An 18,907-nucleotide genomic window follows, 5' to 3' on the forward strand; every position below is an offset into this window, starting at 1 on the left:
GGTGGAGTCAAGTGACCAATGTCGGTGTGGTACGGCTGCTGTCAGACCAATTGGTGTACATTTCAAAAATCGAACAACCACCACCACCACCACCTTTTGTAGACCTGCAACATTTTGCCGTTAAAAATACAATTCGTACAGTTTCTTTAATTTTTTTTCCGTTTGGATGACATCACTTCCGGTAAAACACTTTTACCAATGTGTACGTTTGCTGGCGGCTTAACTTCACTCCAAATGCTTCGACTTCGATGGCAGCATGGCCTCAGCCTTCAAGGTCCGGTCACTCATCTCTGAGCCGTCTCGCTCGGGTTCGACCTGACCAGCGATAAACTCGTTTAACCGACAGGGGGCGCTGCATCAGCGACGCAGCTGCACCCCTCCCTCTATCCCTCTCCCAGCAGCTTTTAAAGGAGAATCTTGACTGCGGATTCCCGATCCTGTAGTAATGTCGGTAGAGTTGACAGCATCCACCATTTCATTTAGAGGTGCGAGTGTCGCTCGTTCTAACAACCAGTTGTCGTCGCTTGGAGCACGTCCTGTTAATCCGACATAGATTTAAATCCTCGATTGAGTTGGATGGCGTTTCGTGCTGATGGATCCCTTCTGGTAAAGTGATGGTGTCCGGTTTATTTTCAACAGGGTAGTTACCGTCTCCCATGTTCATGAGGAGGTCGGCGTAATTAGCAGCGGGGGGGTCGTTGCGGTGCTCGTATGTTGTCGTGCAGTCGGTACGTTGTAACGTTGCGCCATAACGGCGATCGCTTCAGCGTCGCATGGACTATGTTTGCACGTGTTCCTTGCTTCTCAACGGGTAGTATTTGGCGGAAGTCTCCACAGAACATTACCGGGATGCCACCAAATGGTTTTGAATTTCCACAAATATCCTGTCGGGTCCGATCGATCGCTTCATACACGGCCCTGTGTGTCATCGGAGCCTCGTCCACAATAATAGGCCTTATTCAGATTACGTCACCGGTCACGTGACTGTGGCAGCTTCGCCATATTGAGCGGCAAGAAAGTATTACCGCGTCCATAACAACCGAGAGTCTCCACTTCAACTGCACCGTTATTTCCAAGCAAGCGATTTTTTTTTTCCTGCAAATGGGTTAGAGTTGTTGTGCCCCGGGATGAACTCAGCGATATACTAAAGGCTCTGGAGGGCAGTTTTACCGCTTTCCCGCCGAAGTAAACCGACGAAATCTTTGGATATCGGTTCTGAGAAGAGAAAAATGGCGACCTGGCGAACATGACTGGTTGTGTGGCCTTCATTTTGTCTCCGGTATGTAACTAATTTCTGACACGTTATTTCAGTAGTTGGTATTAAATAGCTGGTGGTTACAAAATATTGTCTGATTTGTATCATTAAAATGCATTATATCCCTTGTTTTATTGACGGAATGAGATAGGCTAGATCGCCTTTCTAACAGCTTTCTAACGCGCACATTTCTGAGTTGTTTCCTCGAAACTTGTCTTCTTGCTATTACATCGCAGATTATATTAAATAGTTTTTTTAAATTTTTTAGAAATTTGAAAAAAAAAAATCAGTGTAACATTTTCACTCCAGAAAGTCACATTGATATGTATAATACATAAAAAACGATCACTTGGAAATATCCACAGCAGTGTGGCATCACACCGGATGTTTGTCATGGAAAAAAATATAATGTATCTGTAAGCAAACTGACGAACGAAGATTTTCTACAAACTTAGCATTTAGACAAGAGCTTCACTTGAAATTAACTTGTGGCAGCAGTCAGGTTAAAAAAAGTGACGCTGGTTGTTGAACAAAACAAGCAACAACGAATACTGTACAATAATAGTGAAATGAAAGAAAACAGGCTTACTTACCTTTGCCCTCACGATAATACAGTTCTTGTCAGCTTTCGTGGAGATTATGTCACTAACAAACCCGGCGACATAATATGAGTAAGCGTCCATACTCTTGAAGGCTTTCAGGCTGGCTTGAGTGTAAGGACTCGGAATTTCAACTAGGTAAACATAGATGTCAGGGAAAACGATTTGAGGCCAAAATTTCCTTTCTGTTGTCCATTTATCCTTTGAAATAATATAAGTATCTTCACTAAGACCACACAGCTTCAGTTTCTCACAGTGCCTCTTCTTAGAAATATCTAATCCATGGAAATAGCTCAGAAGTTCGCGTGACACGTGCGTGGTCGCCATGATTTTTTGCCACTCAATATGGCGGAAGCCTTACCTTCTGCTGTGACGTCACTCGCTTAGTGCATAGGGTCAATTGCTTTGGCTTCGTTCATCACTCCAGCGATTGCTGTCCCTTTTTTCATAGAGCAGGTTGGTGCATCTTGTTTGTGAGCATTCAGGGGTACTTTGAAGGCGGAATGTAGAGTACGTCCCCCTGTTAGTAAAGTTGCGGCTTTTCCACTCGATGCTGCAGCAATAGCGATATGGCCATTCGATCTGATCTTTGCAAGAATTGAATTCAAGAGGAACATTTTAGCTGTCCCCCCAGGAGCGTCAACAAAGGTGATACCGCAGTGCTGCGTTTTTACTTTGTCGAGAAATAGTGCATATATTCCTCTCTGATTTGCCATCAGCTGATGCTCGTGGTTGTTGATGTACTGGTTTTGTTCAAATACATCGAAATTCGCGTACCGAACGTACTCCTGTGCGTGGTTTGCGGCCGTTGTACGGTCAATGACAGGAAGGTTGTAGTTATCCAGAGTTTGACTTCCTTGTGCGAGGATCTGGTCTTCTATTTCCATCAAGCAAAGATTGTACATTTCCCTTGCACGGTTGTTGTCAACATGAACGTTGTGGCGATGGAAAAAAATCCTCTGCTAATACAGCTTTATGATCATTCCAGAGTGCGAGTGGGCTACTCGGTTCACAAAAAATCAACAGGACAATGAATAATTTCCGAAGACTTTGTGAGCTCTGTCCAATAGTCGCCTCTCGCAAGGCATTATGTAGATGGTTGTCATCCTCTGCAAGTCCCTTCGCCAGACATGTCTCTCAAAAAGTTGGTAGGATTACACCTTCATGACTCCTGAGATCTTCGAACGATGTCGGACCATGTTCCTGGTGAAGCAAGCATGCGTAAAAAAATAGCACTCTGATTGTTTTGGATTGACCGTGTAAGCTCTACCGATAGCAGGGCTTCTGAATACACCAGGGAATTGTGGTCCTGGAGTTCCCCTCTTGCGTCGATTCCACTTTTTGTTGCAAGAATCCCACGTGTAATACTCTGGAACTTCGTGATAAGTGAGTGTTTTCGCGAACTCATCCGTACGGCAAATGGTGAAGAATTCTGTCAGAGTTGTCTTTGGTGGTCCCGCTCTTGCACGGGCATCAGCATTGCTATTATCAAAGTACACTCGCTGGCCATTCTCCAGGTGGATAGCCAGCTGCATCACTGGTGGATAGTGTTCATGCATCGGGAAGCCAAAGATTCAGTGAGCAGCTTCAGTGGCACCTACAGACCTGGCTTCTTGATATTGTTGTATTTCATCATTATTTTGTCCACCTTCAATAGTGAAGATCGCTTGGTCACTTCCCTTGTTTACATACTTCAGCACATATTTCACACTTTTGACTGAAGTACAAATTTCAACGTTCGTGTGGCACTTCATTTGTTTTAAAAGCCCAGGGTTGTGAGGTACAACCCACCGATTGTCTATAACGTGCTTGATACGCTGTCCATTTACAATCTTGGTGATTGCGATTACATTCCCTCCGTCCTCTGCGATGCGCCTGTGGTACTTGAGATAGCTATCTTGCCCTTGTTCCGTCGCTTCCATAAAATCCTTCGGGAACATTTTTGAGCAGGATCCATCCTTCATACATGGACTCTTTTCTGTTGAAAGGGCCACATGGTCCATGGATCATGTTGCATTTCACCAGTTCGTGCAGTTGAAGTTCCAAATGCGGACATGGTATTTCTGCAAATATGACTTGATCAATATCATCGGGTCTGATTTGCTTCCTGGGGACAGCCAGAGTAGTATGTGCACATGAGGGAGCCATGTAAGAATACAGCCATGCCAGCAAGTCACCAAAAGCTCCATTCTTCAACAGATCCATCAGTTTCTTCAATTTCAAATGAAAAACACGACAGACGATATCTGGCCAGTCTGATGCTGTTTGTTTCGGTGGAAGATTTTCTGTAATTTCTGACCATTTCGGGTTTGTAGTAGAGGCTATGAACAGATCTGGTCTGCCATACTTCCGCACGTATGCGATGGCATCTTAGTTTAGGCATATTTGCAATTTCGTGTATTTTTTTTGTTAAAAGCAAAAACTCACTTGATTTTGTAAGAATGTATCATAAGCTTTAAAAAAAAATTAGGGTGGCATTTTTTCTGAACATTCTAAGGGTATGAAATCCAAGATGGCGTCCAAAATGGCCGCCGAACACTAATAATGCGATATCTTCGCGAATACATGTGATACAATTACAAATGAAGTGTCTAAATATATGTTTTCTGAGACCAGGAATCTAAAGGAATCATCAAATTTATGTTGTATGTATGATCTACATGCCAAATTCCAAAATGGCCACCGCGCACCTGCAATGTAAGCTAGATACCTTCTCCTTTTGCATGCATTACCAAGCCAACAGGATTTTGTAATTACAAACCAAGTATCTACCTATTTAAAGACATGTATTTTTAACAAACCAACAAACAGATCTAAATAAAATTAAATACTTGAATTACTGTTCAATAGTGTTCAATCTCTTAAATCGTTTAAACAGGAAGATGCAAAAAGTCATACTGATTAAATGCCTGGCTTTCATTTAGTAGTTTTATCAATGGATATCAAGTGAATTATTATTTTGTTATATGCCGATCAGACTTGTATGCACATACAAAATGTTGTGCCAGCACAGATGCACTTTCGTTCATAGATTCGGCCCTGCTGATTGTTTTATCCCGATGTAAACCTTGGATAGCATGCTTGCAGAAGAGTTGAAGCAAAGCAGGTGGTTCATAATTATCAAATGTTCCTTCGAATTTCCACGGGGTTGCGCTTGCAATGTCTCTTCTCAGTATTTTAGCTGCTTTCAGAAGGACTTTCACATCTTCTCTTAGGTCTTTTGTATCGGTGGCCAACGCACCAGCTAACAGGGGTTCCTTTGCTTTTGTAGAAAGTACTTGCTCAGGTTTGGTTTTGTCTGGAGGCCTGGTGAAGTGCACATCAGCGATGTTGTCCAAAATCAGTTGCTTTAAGTATGGTTTGTATCGCGGATTGTCGGGTAAAGGGAACCCATTGGCTTCTAGCAAACCAACATATTGTTGCGGATTCCGCGCCCGCCGGCGTGCGAACGGCCACGTAACTCGAATCGCGGCACGTCGCCCACCGGACGGACAATCCAGTCGTGACCCTCTCGGACTAACGCCGGGAACCAGTCACGGGTGGACCTTTTGGTCTGACCGCGATCGAGCCAATCAGCCCCCGCGTGGGATAGGGTTGCTCGCCAAATTCGACCTACCTAAGTACCCACGCGGAGGGTAGACCGGGCGATCGCACCTCGCCGCAGGTCGACTTCGGACACGGGCCACTTAAGCGACCCGTTCCGTACTATCAGAATAACCGAGCGGTGTTATCGTCGACCTCGACGGTTCGATTAATTATCGGGCGTACTCAGCCCACTACCAACCCTTTACGTGAAGCAAGATGAGGGTTCAATGGGGGAAAAGACGAAGCGAAGCGGGAGAACAGTTCAACAATAAAGCACATTTATTCGCGGCACACGGGAAGCACACAAATACAATTCCACCAAAAGCACACAAAAAAAAAGAAAACACAATTCCATTTACACAAAAAGCAAATATAAAAGCGAAGACAATGCAGAGCTAATACCGACTACCGAGCACACGGCAACACTTATACAATTCTACTTCACAGACGGCGCCGACAACACATACCCAAAACCAAGGAAAAGAAATATCCTCAAGAATGAGGCGGGCCTGAGGCCGAGACCGGGTCGCGCCTACCCGTCTGGTGATGAGACGCGGAGCGGCGATGGCGCTTCTCTCCGCGGGCCTCGCGGACAGTGTCAGGCAGGGGGGTGGGAAAAGGGGCCCCCTTGGTCACACTATCTCAGCGCGGGGGGAAACAGGAGGGGGTTGCTGATGCTCGGGGTATAGAGGATCTTTATTATCCCTGGTGTGCGTCTCCACCTCGGCCAGGTCGTGCTGCCGGCCTCCCTCGGGCGTGCAGCTCCTGGCACCGATGCGAGCACCCCCTCGTCCGACTCTCTTCAGCTTCTCCAGCCACTGCAGGCTTCGGGCTCCAGACTTCCACACTCATCCCCTCCGTTCCGACTCCTTCTCGTTCTCGTTCTCCTTCTCGTTCTCGTTCTCGTCCTGCTGACTCCTTCTCGTTTTCGTTCTCCCTTTTCCTGACTGACGAACACCGTCCTTTTATCCCCCGTAACTTCGCCTTTGACCCCCTCCCTTTGACCTTTCACCTCGCTCCCCATTGGCCCGAGAAAAAGTGGGCGTGAAGGCTTTTTGATCCACAAATTTGCATATATCGATCGCCCTGGGGGCGGGGCCAATTCGCCCCTCGCTCACCGATTGGACGGCAAAAAGTGGGCGTGTGTCGTTTTTGATCCGTTTTTGAAGCACAAAATCCGTGATTTTGTACACGCTGTTCAACGTGCGTTCTGCATGAGTCCAACACCGGTACCCACAGCGGGGCAAGAACGGTGGCGATGCTACGGTTGCGAGGTGTGACGGGAAGGTCGTGGCGGTTGTGGTGAAGCGGCGTTGTGGTTGGTGGTTGATGTTGTGGTTGTGATGGTAATCATGGCGGTTGGTCCAAAATAAAGATAGTAAAAGAAAAACGGCTATCCTGAAGAGTCGCAGCACGTATAAATGACATGTATTCCCACTAGACAACGGGTTTGGGCCTAACTACACATGCACTTACCGAGATACCTCACCTAAGGGACCTGAATGGTGGTTTGCGAATTTGGTAACCACAACAATATGATTGTTCAATGCCATTCATATTCAAAGCTGAACTATTAGATGTGTCATTCATTTCAGTTTCCACCATGTTGAGCATCTACAAGTCAGACACTGACTGTGCAAAATGAACATGCTGTTTTGGAGGTCTGTTAGCTTTTTCTATGTCTCGTTTTGCATGGCCTAAACACAGAAGGTGATACTTCATGTCCTCAGCAACTGCTGTAAGAAGATCAGGTGAGCCTACAACATTGCTCAGTCTGACTTTCAAAAGTTTTCTGTCTGTTTGTTGACCAATGGCTTTGAGCTGAGCTCCCATGTTTTCAGTTGAGAAGTCGTGCAATTTGTCTGCTTTATCTTCCTGACAAATGACACACATCTCCTTGTCGAAAGCCTGGTAGATCGCTGTGATGTGGAACCACTTGTAGATGCAGTATCAGATTTTGGCAGTCGTCCTATTGTCTTCTGTTTTACATCACTGACGCTGCCTGTCGCTTGTCCTTTCTCATATCTGTTCTTGGCTCGTTCAATGCATGTTTTATTTGTGAGATCCTTATAACATGTCTTGTGGTATGAAACACCATTCTGTAACAGTTCATGGGCAGACAAACCTTTTATGTGATTCTTTAATGCAGAGAATTCTGTTTCCCCATATGAACATCGAACATCAGTGGTTGTAATTACTTTCTCTACTGAAGGAAAAGGACGAAGCACATAGTTTGTATAATCTGTTTGCTTGCTGCTCAACTGGCAAATAAAGCACAGTTCAAAATCCACCGTTTTTGACTTCTTGTTAGATGAAGACTCTGCCATTTTGGTTAATCCAAGGTCTCTAAGCTATGTTATCATGGGTTATGGTTGCTGTGGGTACGTGCAGCCTGCAAAAGAAGAAAATAATAGGTTAGTACACCATAAAATGGACAAGTGGAACCTGAACATAAAGCGAACAAACTGCTGCCGATGACTGGATTCGAACGTCAATTTGCCGGCCGCCATGTTGAAATAAAAAGGCAGCCTCTGTCTCAAATTGTGCAAAATAAAAAGATTAGTAGTCAGGTGAAAGTTATTGTTATTATAGTCACCTCTATATACAAGTTCCAAGCCAAACTCATTCACAGTGATTATGGCATGATCTAATGATTAATTAATTAAGCTCCACCACATCCAAGCCTTTCCTGGAAAATCCTCTATGCATTATCCTATTATACATCGAGACAGTTTTCCCGGAAGATTTTGCGGTGATGGCAAAACAAAATGGTTCGGGTCTTGTTGAGAGTGGTTTCAAGCAGTTCATGCTGGAAAAAAAATTTAAACCACATTAAGTTAATTTTAGTGTCAAATTTAGGGCGTTTTGCTACGGAGGTGGCCATCTTGGATTTCAGGCCGTTAGAATGCTCAGAAAAAATGCCACCCTAATTTTTTGTCATGTTTATAGTATCATCTAACAAAATCAAGTGAGTTTTTGCTTTTAACAAAAAAAAATACACGAATCCTTTTTTCATGACAAATATGCCTCCACTATCTTGGGTGCCCTCGTGCACATAGCGCGGACCGCCCGTGAATGTAGAATTTTTGCTCAGTAGTGACTGATGACTGAGTTGTGAGTCAGTGGATAAAGAAAAAAAATCTTAGCTTGACAATTTGAGGATGGTAGTATAATTTGAGTCAATTAGACAATTTGAAGTTGATTACAGGCTGGGAGTGATTGGATCAGAAAAGTATGCTGGTAAGCGAACCACCTGCATCTCTCATTCTACTTTTCAAATGCAAACCTGCAAAACTACCGAATACAACACCGTGTCTTTTTGCACTGTTGACTGTTCAAATCAAGAGCAAACCTAACCTGCATCTTTTTTGCACTGTTCAAATGTTATGCAAATCTGCATCTTTGTTTCACTGTTGAAATGTTTTGCACTGTTGAACAATAGCTTGCTGGCTTTAAGGATAAGGCTTAAAGGAAGGCAAGCTAGATAGCGATCTTTTTTAGTTTTGGCTTTTTACCCCTCAGCCTGAATTGGCTAAGGGGTATTGTCGTCATAGGCGTTGTCCGGCGGGCGTCCGGGCGTCCGTCTGGGCGTCTGTCAACTTTTGGTTTCCGTCAATTTCGAGGAGAACGCCTTGTCCGATTAAATCCATTTTTGCAGGGTATGTTGGGGTTGAGTAGAGGAAGGTTCCTTTCGAAAATGGGTGCACTGCTATTTTCAATGTGGCCTCCATGGCAGCCATCTTTAAATTGGTTTCCGTCGATTTCGAGGAGAACGCCTTGTCTGATTAAATCCATTTTTTCAGGGTATGTTGGGGTTGAGTAGAGGAAGGTTTCTTTCGAAAATGGGCGCGCTGCGATTTTCAATGTGGCCTCCATGGCAGCCATCTTGAAATTGGTTTCCATCAATTTTGAGGAGAACGCCTTGTCAGATTGAATCCATTTTTGCAGGGTGTGTTGGGGTTGAGTAGAGGAAGGTTCCTTTCGAAAATGGGTGTGCTGCGATTTTCAATGTGGCCTCCATGGCAGCCATCTTGAAATTGGTTTCCGTCAATTTCGAGGAGAACACCTTGTCCGATTAAATCCATTTTTGCAGGGTGTGTTGGGGTTGAGTCGAGGAAGGTTCCTTTCGAAAATGGGTGCGCTGCGATTTTCACGAGCCGCCACGGTAGCCATCTTGAAGTCTGATTGATTTTCGATATGACGTCCAACGTGCTCTAACTAACTGCACCATCGTGATATCACTGCTTCCTTTTACAATGCATGGGCTGAGGGGTTACACCCGCTTTGCGGAGCTATTTTTTCCTGCTGTTGTCGACAAATAAAGGTGTGTAGGGGATGGTTATGAAGTGCAAGTCAGGAAAGGATAAATAAATTGCTCACCTGAATGAATGCGAGGAAACCTCATTGCTCATTCCATCGATAAAATAAACATTTTTCCATCGATAATCATAATTTTCAACGAACGTGGTAGGCGGTTTTACTTTCTTATTCAATGAAAGTGGTAACGGTTTTACTTCCTTCTTAAGAGCATTGGGTGTGTCCTGCCCATTTTCACCCCCAAAATTCACAATAGATAATAGTTAGTTCATAACGAAAAGTACATCCAGCCACCTTCCCAATAGTAAATTAAATACTTGCCAATTTTCAGGAGGATACGATTTGATTTGACGTCGCAAAACGGGAACAAAATTCGGCGTTTCTCTCTTATTGTATAGATGTACATTTAGTTTGGAATATATGATTAGTTGGCACTGACATAACTCGTGATTTGAACACAACTCGCGTGATGGCACTTTCTATTCGCTTCATGTGTGTTGATTTGTCCATTATCCCTGATGTCCTCGTAATTCACATAATACACGGATATCTCCCTCGAGTCCTTCCTTGTCCTGAATGTGATTTGTGTACAAGGTCATTCATAAGTCCAATATATCGCTGTTAAAAGGATCGTTTATAGTATATGTGCATGGCTCACAAAGTGGGTACACTACTGTTACACAAAGGGGAAAAAGAAGTTTAGGGAAACATGAAATGCAACCCATTATCTGCATGTATTCAAATAGCTAAATCTAAATTTTTAGACCTGCAGCACGTCCGGTTTTAAAGTTACCACTGAATATATACAACACTGTAAATACACGTTCGAATTTCGAGCTTGGCGTCAGCGTTATGTACGGAATCAGATGAAAAAAACAACGTAACTATTATATTTTGGGATAAGAAACAGGTGATTTTTACTCTGCTTTTTTAAACAGGCTCAATATATGGCTGGAAAAATAAAAAAACAACACATTTTGAGAGAGTCCGATGTTATAAATTACAATGAAAACACGGACGAGTTCAATAGCAAAGAAAGCCACACTTGAAAGCGAAAAATAACGTTAAAATCGAATCTATTTCTTTCGAACGTTTGAAAATAATTACTTTAAACATGAAAACAAAAACATAATTCTTACCTCTCGGATCCTCACGAAGAACCAAAAAAATTCTGGTGTTGGTTAAAATGAAGAATTATCAGACAAATGCGAGTCACCTTGTTCGGCTCAGCGTCCTCACGCTGGATTCGTACATTACGGCTCTCGCAAAGACATGGACACGAAGACAAATGCTGCGCTCGACAGCGAATGGAAATGTGCTGACGCGCTTGCAAGTGCCTATTATATCCATCAATTGGGGAAGTTTGCAAGACGGCAAGATTTTCTAATGCTAGCGTTATTTGCGTCCGACGAGAGATGATGATTCGTACATAACGGGACTGACAGGAAAATCAAGACGGGATTACTTGCGGTCCGAATTTTATTTTTCTGATCACAATTTTGATCTATATTTTTCTGCCGTTAGACTCTGTCAAATTTCCAAGAAATTAAGGGAGATTTGAAATAAAAACCATAAGAAACATTATCAACACTGGACTCCTTATTTTCTCGATGCAGTGGACATGAAGCGTTATTATGAATCCATTATTTCATCAGATAGGGTAGATGCCAGAAAACCCGAATATGGAGACATAACATCATCAAAACATAAAAGAGACAAAAGTTCACATTCTGAGTCACCACACTCAAAATAACTGTCACATAAGAAACGTACAGTAAAATAAAAATTTACCAATCAAACTGTAACATTTCTAAGGTTAAAATACCCATATTCTGTTGCTTTAATTCATCTTTAATAAAACAGGGAAATGGAGAGTATGATATTGCCGGTTTCTACAGGTTCCCCAAGATGTCCACTTTCATTTCTGACCATTGATGGTTTGTCGAAATACCTCATAATAGTTTTATGTGCAATTTCTCTCAAACATACCACAGCATACCCACTTTGTGAGCCATGCACATATAGTACTGGAGAGTATATCCGTTTTCCTGATTCAAAAGGATGAACTTCAGTGTTTTTATTTCTGATCTGATTCATGACCCCACATACTGTAATTTTGGATCACGCTGGACAGCATTTCATTTGTGACCTGGTTTGATAGAGACTTGTTCCAAATGGAATTGACGTGTTATGAAACAAGTTGTTCCTACAGTAGCTCGTTCAAGATTTACATCATGGTGGAGCTTCTACAGGTGATGGACAAAAAAAATGGAAGCACCAATCTATCTCTCTATCTCTCTCTATCTCTCTCTATCTCTCTCTATCTCTCTCTATCTCTCTCTATCTCTCTCTATCTCTCTCTATCTATCTCTCTCTATCTCTCTCTATCTCTCTCTATCTATCTCTCTCTATCTCTCTCTCTCTCTCTCTCTCTCTCTCTCTCTCTCTCTCTCTCTCTCTCTCTCTCGCAGCCTGTGGCTGCTGGTTGCATCATTGGTTGGGACGTGGCTATGCCGCTGATGCAGTGTCCCCCTTACTAGTGCACTGGTGCTCATTTTGCCGACCTCGGAAGGATGACAGGCTGAGTCAACCTCCTGTTGTATTTTAATTCAGCGGCCAACGGGGCTTGAACTCAGGACCCTCGGCTCGCAAGCCACCACCCTAACCACGAAGCCAACATCAGGCTTAGCACCAATGTAAAGTCACTTGTTAGGGTGTTGGGCCACCACATGTAGCCTGTATGTGCCGTGGTATTGAGTCCACCACCGTGTGGAATTCTTCAGGAGAGAAGCAGCACCATTCTTCCATGAGAAAGTCGATCAACTCACTCCTGTTTGATGGAGGTGGAAAACGTTGTCTCAGGTGTCATTCCAGAATATCCCATATATGCTCGATTGGGTTGACATGTGGTGACTGAGAATGCCATGACATTTGGATAACATCAGTGTCACGCTCATAAAACCAATGGGGGACCATACGTGCTTTGTGGATGGGGGCATTGGGGGTCTCCAATGGCCTTAGCCTTTTCATTTTTATTCCTGCGCTTTCGAAGAAAAGCGGGAATATTGTGATTGAGTCCACCAGCGTGTGGAATTCTTCAGGAGAGAAGCAGCACCATTCTTCCATGAGAAAGTCAATCAACTCACTCCTGTTTGATGGAGGTGGAAAACGTTGTCTCAGGTGTCATTCCAGAATATCCCATATATGCTCGATTGGGTTGACATGTGGTGACTGAGAAGGCCATGACATTTGGATAACATCAGTGTCACGCTCATAAACCAATGGGGGACCATACGTGCTTTGTGGATGGGTGCATTGGGGGTCTCCAATGGCCTTAGCCTTTTCATTTTTATTCCTGCGCTTTCGAAGAAAAGCGGGAGTATTGTGATTGTCTCCGCCGTCCGTCCGTACGTCCGTCTGTCTTACCCTGAAACTCCTCCTACACCGTTTGAAATAGGAACTTGAAACTTTGGGACATAGTAGATATATGTATGGGGAAGTGCACAACACTTTCGGATTTTTGATATGACCCCCAGGGGCCGGACCAGAAGGGTTGGGGTCATGGGGGTTGATTAAAAAAAAAGTTGTCTTATAGCTTTTGAAATCAAACATATTCATGAGTTATACATTTAACAACATATTATTTGAAACACATGATGATCAGAGGATGCTTGGGGGGTAGGGGGTGCTTAGCGGATAGGGGGTCAAATAGCTCCTCCTACACCGTTTGAGATAGGAACTTGAAACTTTGGGACATAGTAGATATATGAATGGGGAAGTGCACAACACTGTCGGATTTTTGATATGACCCCGAGGGGCTGGGCCAGAGGGGGTGGGGTCATGGGGGCTGATTTTTAAAAGTGTATTTACCATTGTACATGTTAAATTATTTTATAAAGAACTTACTCCTTACTTTATTTACTTACCTTACTTACTTTACCTTACTTACCTTACTTACTTAAGAACTTACTTTACAAAGTTTGTCACCCCATGAGTGACAAACAGTCACAGGTTTTACTGTATCTATCTAATTGATTATGAATAATTATAATTAATATTATACACAGTTCAGTCCTCTGATTAAATTGATGCACAGTTCTATATTGCTGGACAGTGTTAAATTAATGTTTCATGAAATGTTGACATGCTTGCAATGACTTCTGATTTAGTAAACATAGTAAGTATTTGGTCATAAAGCACATCAAATAGAAAAGAATAGTCAATCCATTTTGCAAGATAAAATTTCACCAGCGTTAATGGGACAAAGCAGTGCGCACGGGAATATGCGATGGTGTGCCATCGACAATGTAGTTCTAGTAGAAAAGGTTAAAAAAAACCCATCAAACCCTTAAACAAAATCCAACCCATGATAAAAAAAAAATAACAATAAATAAAAATAAAAATGAACTAAATCAATTACAATAACGTGAAACAACATTGTGGCCACAAATAATATCAGAAGAAGTTCCAAAGCCAAATTATTGTCCCACATGGTTATTTTCCATGGCCTCAGCCACCCCTGGAGGGAGAGTGGGGAACTTTGTCTCAGGGAATGTGAAGAAACAGTTGGGGGGGGGGAGGTGACTGGGGACTGGGGTAACCCCCCCACCTCACCCCCATAATCTGATGGGTCCAATCCCATTTCTACCCCAGCCCTGGATGGGCTGTCTAATGTCGGTGGGGGAGGGGGGTGGCTCTGCGCCCCACAGATATCTTTGGCTTGGTGCGCTGACAGTAAATTCCCTGTGGGGCCTTGCACAGGGAAGCTGGCCTTTTGCACTGTCGGCCCATCCTCTGGCACTTGTTCATTGTCCATTCACCTGTATTTATACCAGTGTCCTCAGAGGAGGAGCCATTGCTTTCAACCCCCGGCAACGAGGTCTCTTCGATGGAGGTTGTTCACTCCAACCCTGCTTCCGGAGCAAACACCTTTTCCATGCAGTTTTCCCCTCTCACCTCAGTGGGCCTGGCAACCAACATAACCCCATCCAGGTCCTGTGCTGCCAGCGGCGAGGGGACTGCAATCTCCTCCCTGTACTCCTCCCCTCTCTACTTCACATCTACCTTTCCCTCTGTCCTCTCCTCATCCTCCGTTTCTGTGGGGGCTTGGGGGGGGGTGAGGTGGGAGGATAGCAAACCAACCACAGCTGGCAAAATACCCATGTTCTTCCCTGGGTCAACACCCCCACCGCTGCCCACAGATGCACGCATCCTGCTAACGTAGCTCTGTAGGTAGAAGCGAAAGGTGTGCCCCAGTGCACCACAGAGGTTCCATTCCACCAGTGTGGTGCAATGGTCCTTCGAATGTCCCAACTGGTGACACTGCGAGCAAAACTGTTCTTTACACCCAGCAACAAGATGGTCCAATTGACCGCACCTGCGGCATACTTTTGGCCAACCCACGTAAAAAGACCTGCCCACGGTCCATCCCAATGACGATCCCATTACGGATGTGGGTGACAGTGCCATCCTCCTTGACCCAGAACATAACATGATACTGCTGAGCCCCGGTCCATATCCCCAAACAATTCAGATTAACCTTGTTGGCGTCATAACATCAACATATCTAGACAACCAAAATTTGGCATCATAATCCATAATGCTCTCATTGTAGAGGCAGACCATCATGATCCTCTCATGGTCAGAGAGGGCCTTGACCACTCAATCAGCCACAGAGCCAGCTGACCGATCAGTAGAGGATAAATGGGGCTTCTGAGGCATCCATTCAAATGAATGGGGAAAAAGGGAAAAACTCTCTGACTCAAGCCCCATAAGCCCAAAATAGGAGACTGATTTTTCTCTCCCTTCCATACAAGCAAATGTAAAATTGAGACTGATTCCCTTCCCTCCCATACAAGCAAATGTAAAATTGATACTTACTGATTAAAGCACTTCTTTCCTTTCATATTTTCATTCCACTGAAAGAGTGAATCAATGAATATTTGTCCATGTTCTACTTTTGGAAATAACTTAATTTTCCTTTTACATTCATCACCATCCAGTATATTCACAAAGATTACTTTGGAACTTAGTTCTTGGTTTAAATGTCTTTGTTGAGCAGAAATGAAATGATAAACTTCTCTCAATGCTCTTTAAAATTAAACTCAAACATGAATACATTACTCACATTCTGTCAGCTGTCTGAGTGCAGCTGAAAACAGGAAGCTTGGGAAAAATTTCCAGAATTACTGAGCTGTTGAAAAACAGGAAAGAGAACAATGAGGCAACTCCAGGCAAAGATCCAATTAACTTCCTCCAACATGGTTTATAAGCCAGGCGTTTCTTTTCTGTTTGGCAGTTTTTCATTTTTCTCATCTTGACCCAATGGTAAATGACTGAGACATTAACTATCTTTCATCTGATGAAGAAGATAACCCATCACAATATTGGTAAGTTTGTGTATTTGTGTGTGTGCATTATAAAGTCTGGCTTCCTCTTAGAATGATGGTGAAGCAATTGATTATTAATGAAATCACTATACAACGAATAATTATTGTTTTTTTTTTCTAACAGGTTGTCCCCAATAAGGACATCGTTCATAACTGATGTTGAAAATCCCTTACAGGAGCATGAATCGCCAATAATTCGACTACGTGGGGTAGGGTTAATTGTCAAACTTCAATATACCAAAGTACCCACGCGGCAAAACTACCGGGGAATTCACACCCTCGACAGACCTCGAGCGGAACAAGCTGTTACCATGCTTGAACCGTGTGTAACCCGAGCGGATGGTTACCGAGGCCTGTCGGTCCAAATGAACAATTTACTGCTTTGCTATTTCTCAACACGCATCGTGCTAAGCCAATAATAGAAATGACGGAACGAGCTGGGACATTCAACAAGAGGGGAATTAATTTACAATAAATAATCGGGGGACGAGGGGAGCACGTAAGGGCAGAGTTATCCGAATAAAGAAGGGAATCAAATGTACAAGCAATTCCTTAAACAATTCTACTTAGAGACAGAGTCCACGGACACACACACACACACACACACACACACACACACACACACACACACACACACACACACACACACACACCCCCCAGAAAGAGATGGACCTCGAGGTTTTATTGCGCCTTCAGCTCGGGAGGGAAGACAAGCTGAGGGAAGAGAACGTGCTGGCTACCTGGCCGTGTTCGCGTGGCTGGACGACCGCACCTTCCCAGAGCACCAGGCGCCAAAGAACGGACCAGGGCAGCCGAACCCAGAGGAGGTGAGACGAGGTGATCTCCTGTGATGAGATGGTCGAGCGCTTGTTGTAATGCGCCAGACGAGACGCCTCGGATGCGCGGGATGCAGTCAGCCACAGACCCAGACAGAAGCGTGCTCGAGCAGACGGGACGCGATCATCAAAGCCTTTTCCATCATTTTTCAGGGCGGGTCCGCTCCCCCGTCACCTGCTCCCATTGGGTGGACGCGTGTCGCGGCTCCGCCTTCTTGAGAAGGACCGCCGCCCCAGCTTTGGTCCGTGTGTCGCCCATTGGACGGAAAATGACGCATACCCTTATTTGGCGCAAAGCCAGAACGAAGCGCTCCATGCCCATATTTGGGCCAAGCCAGAGCGAAATGCTTCGTGACCATATTTGGTGCGAAATCCACACCACCTGGGGCATGGAATTCCGAGGGTTGTTGTTGGGGTAAAAATCCTATCTATAAAATAACTTCGTAGCGCACGTACGCTTAATTCCCATTAGACAAAGGGGAAGGGAGCTATCTATCCACATTTACTTAACAAAATAACAGCTATGGGGACCTGAATGTTGAGTGCTCATGGCTGCCAGATTCGTAACACTACCCCCTACCCTTTTTACAGACTCGTCCCGAGTCGTCAAATTTTCGTGTGACCAGCATGTGTAAGTTTTCCCCTAGTCCGATTTACCTGTGGATCTCTGATTGCGATATTTTTTTTGTACGTGTCCCAAAAATAAATAACCTAGTGCGCTGTGTAACTAACTATCAGACTCGTACAGGCAACTTAAACACATTGCCGGCGCCAAGACAGACACACAGGTGGGTTGCAAAACTTATTTACAATTTTAACTAATATTTACACTAACCATGGCCCAGGACCTGTGATCTGTGGGATAAAGGCACAACAAGTCAGTCATTTTGTGTGGGTGAGTGCACAGCAGCTGAAGGTCAGCCGTCTTCAGGGCCTGCTCAAAAATTCCCCCTTGTGTGTTCGTTTCAGCGAACCTTTTTTTTTTTCCTTTCATACTCCAGCTGCTGGAGGCATCTCACCCTAACACAGCAGGCCATGCGTCGTCCCATAGGCCATTTGAAGAGGCCTTCATGTAGAACCGGGAGGTAGCCGGCTACTCAATGCAGTCCTGGCTCCTCGTGAATGAACTGGAGATGGACTGGATGCAAAACACAATGAGTGATGAATGATGGGGCTGCCTGCAGGGTAGTCCTTGTAAAACCCTGAAGATGGTCCTGGCGCACATGGATGGTTGAGATGGTGAACACAGGGGCAATGCAAAAAGGGTAGCAGGCATGGGGTCATGACAAAGGCAGGCAAATGAGGCAAGGCAAGGCAGATGCGGACAAGCAAATGTAGCACAACAGGCGGGCATGTGAAGCTGGCCGGCCTCTGGTCTGGTCCGTGTGGGTCTGGAGCGAGTGTGGTGGTGCCGGCCACTCTGAAAACGGGATTGGACCTACCCTACTGTCTCCCCCCAACCTATCGCTTTTGCCTGTCTCTGTCCATACCCACTCCCTTAGTTTGCAACAACAAAACAACAAAATTTAGCCCCTTTTTATTTTATTTTATTATTTAATTTTATTTTTATATTTATTTTTATTGGATTCGCTATATATGAGATATCCCTTATTGTCGGGTTTTCCGGGTGTATGTGTGTGTGTGTGTGTGTGTGTGTGTGTGTGTGTGTGTGTGTGTGTGTGTGTGTGTGTATGTGTGCGTGTGTGTCTGCAATGCGAGGCTCCACAGCACGAATCGGCAACCCGATTTCGATGAAACTTTGCCAACAGGTGGAATATATACTGGCAAGGTGCGCGTTTGAATTTCGTTGCCCAGCATCCACCCGTTGCTGTGCAGCGGCCGAAAACCGCGTACAGTATTTTCAATACTTGTCTTTCAGTTTTGAATGCAGAGAAACGAGACATCGGAATTAAACACTTCGAGATA

At 44.3% G+C, this 18,907-nt stretch overlaps 1 protein-coding gene across 4 annotated transcripts in view; it reads left to right on the plus strand.

Moving 5' to 3' along the window:
- The first annotated feature begins 201 nt into the window (after positions 1-201).
- Positions 202-18,907, plus strand: part of LOC147027053 (uncharacterized) — a 167,481-nt gene continuing 148,775 nt past the window's right edge. For 2 of the 4 annotated variants that reach the window (XR_015058653.1, XR_015058652.1), the window contains exon 1: positions 618-1,279. Coding sequence is in view for 1 of the 4 variants with exons in the window: in XM_085883164.1 (XP_085739290.1) it covers positions 7,160-7,190 (31 nt within the window). In the remaining 3 variants the exon portion in view is untranslated. The other 2 variants (XM_085883164.1, XR_015058654.1) reach the window with 2 other exon arrangements.

This window comes from Eptatretus burgeri, chromosome 5 (genome assembly GCF_056783735.1).
Source record: "Eptatretus burgeri isolate ZD-2024b chromosome 5, Ebu_testis_v1, whole genome shotgun sequence".
Classification (NCBI taxonomy): Eukaryota; Metazoa; Chordata; class Myxini; order Myxiniformes; family Myxinidae; genus Eptatretus; species Eptatretus burgeri.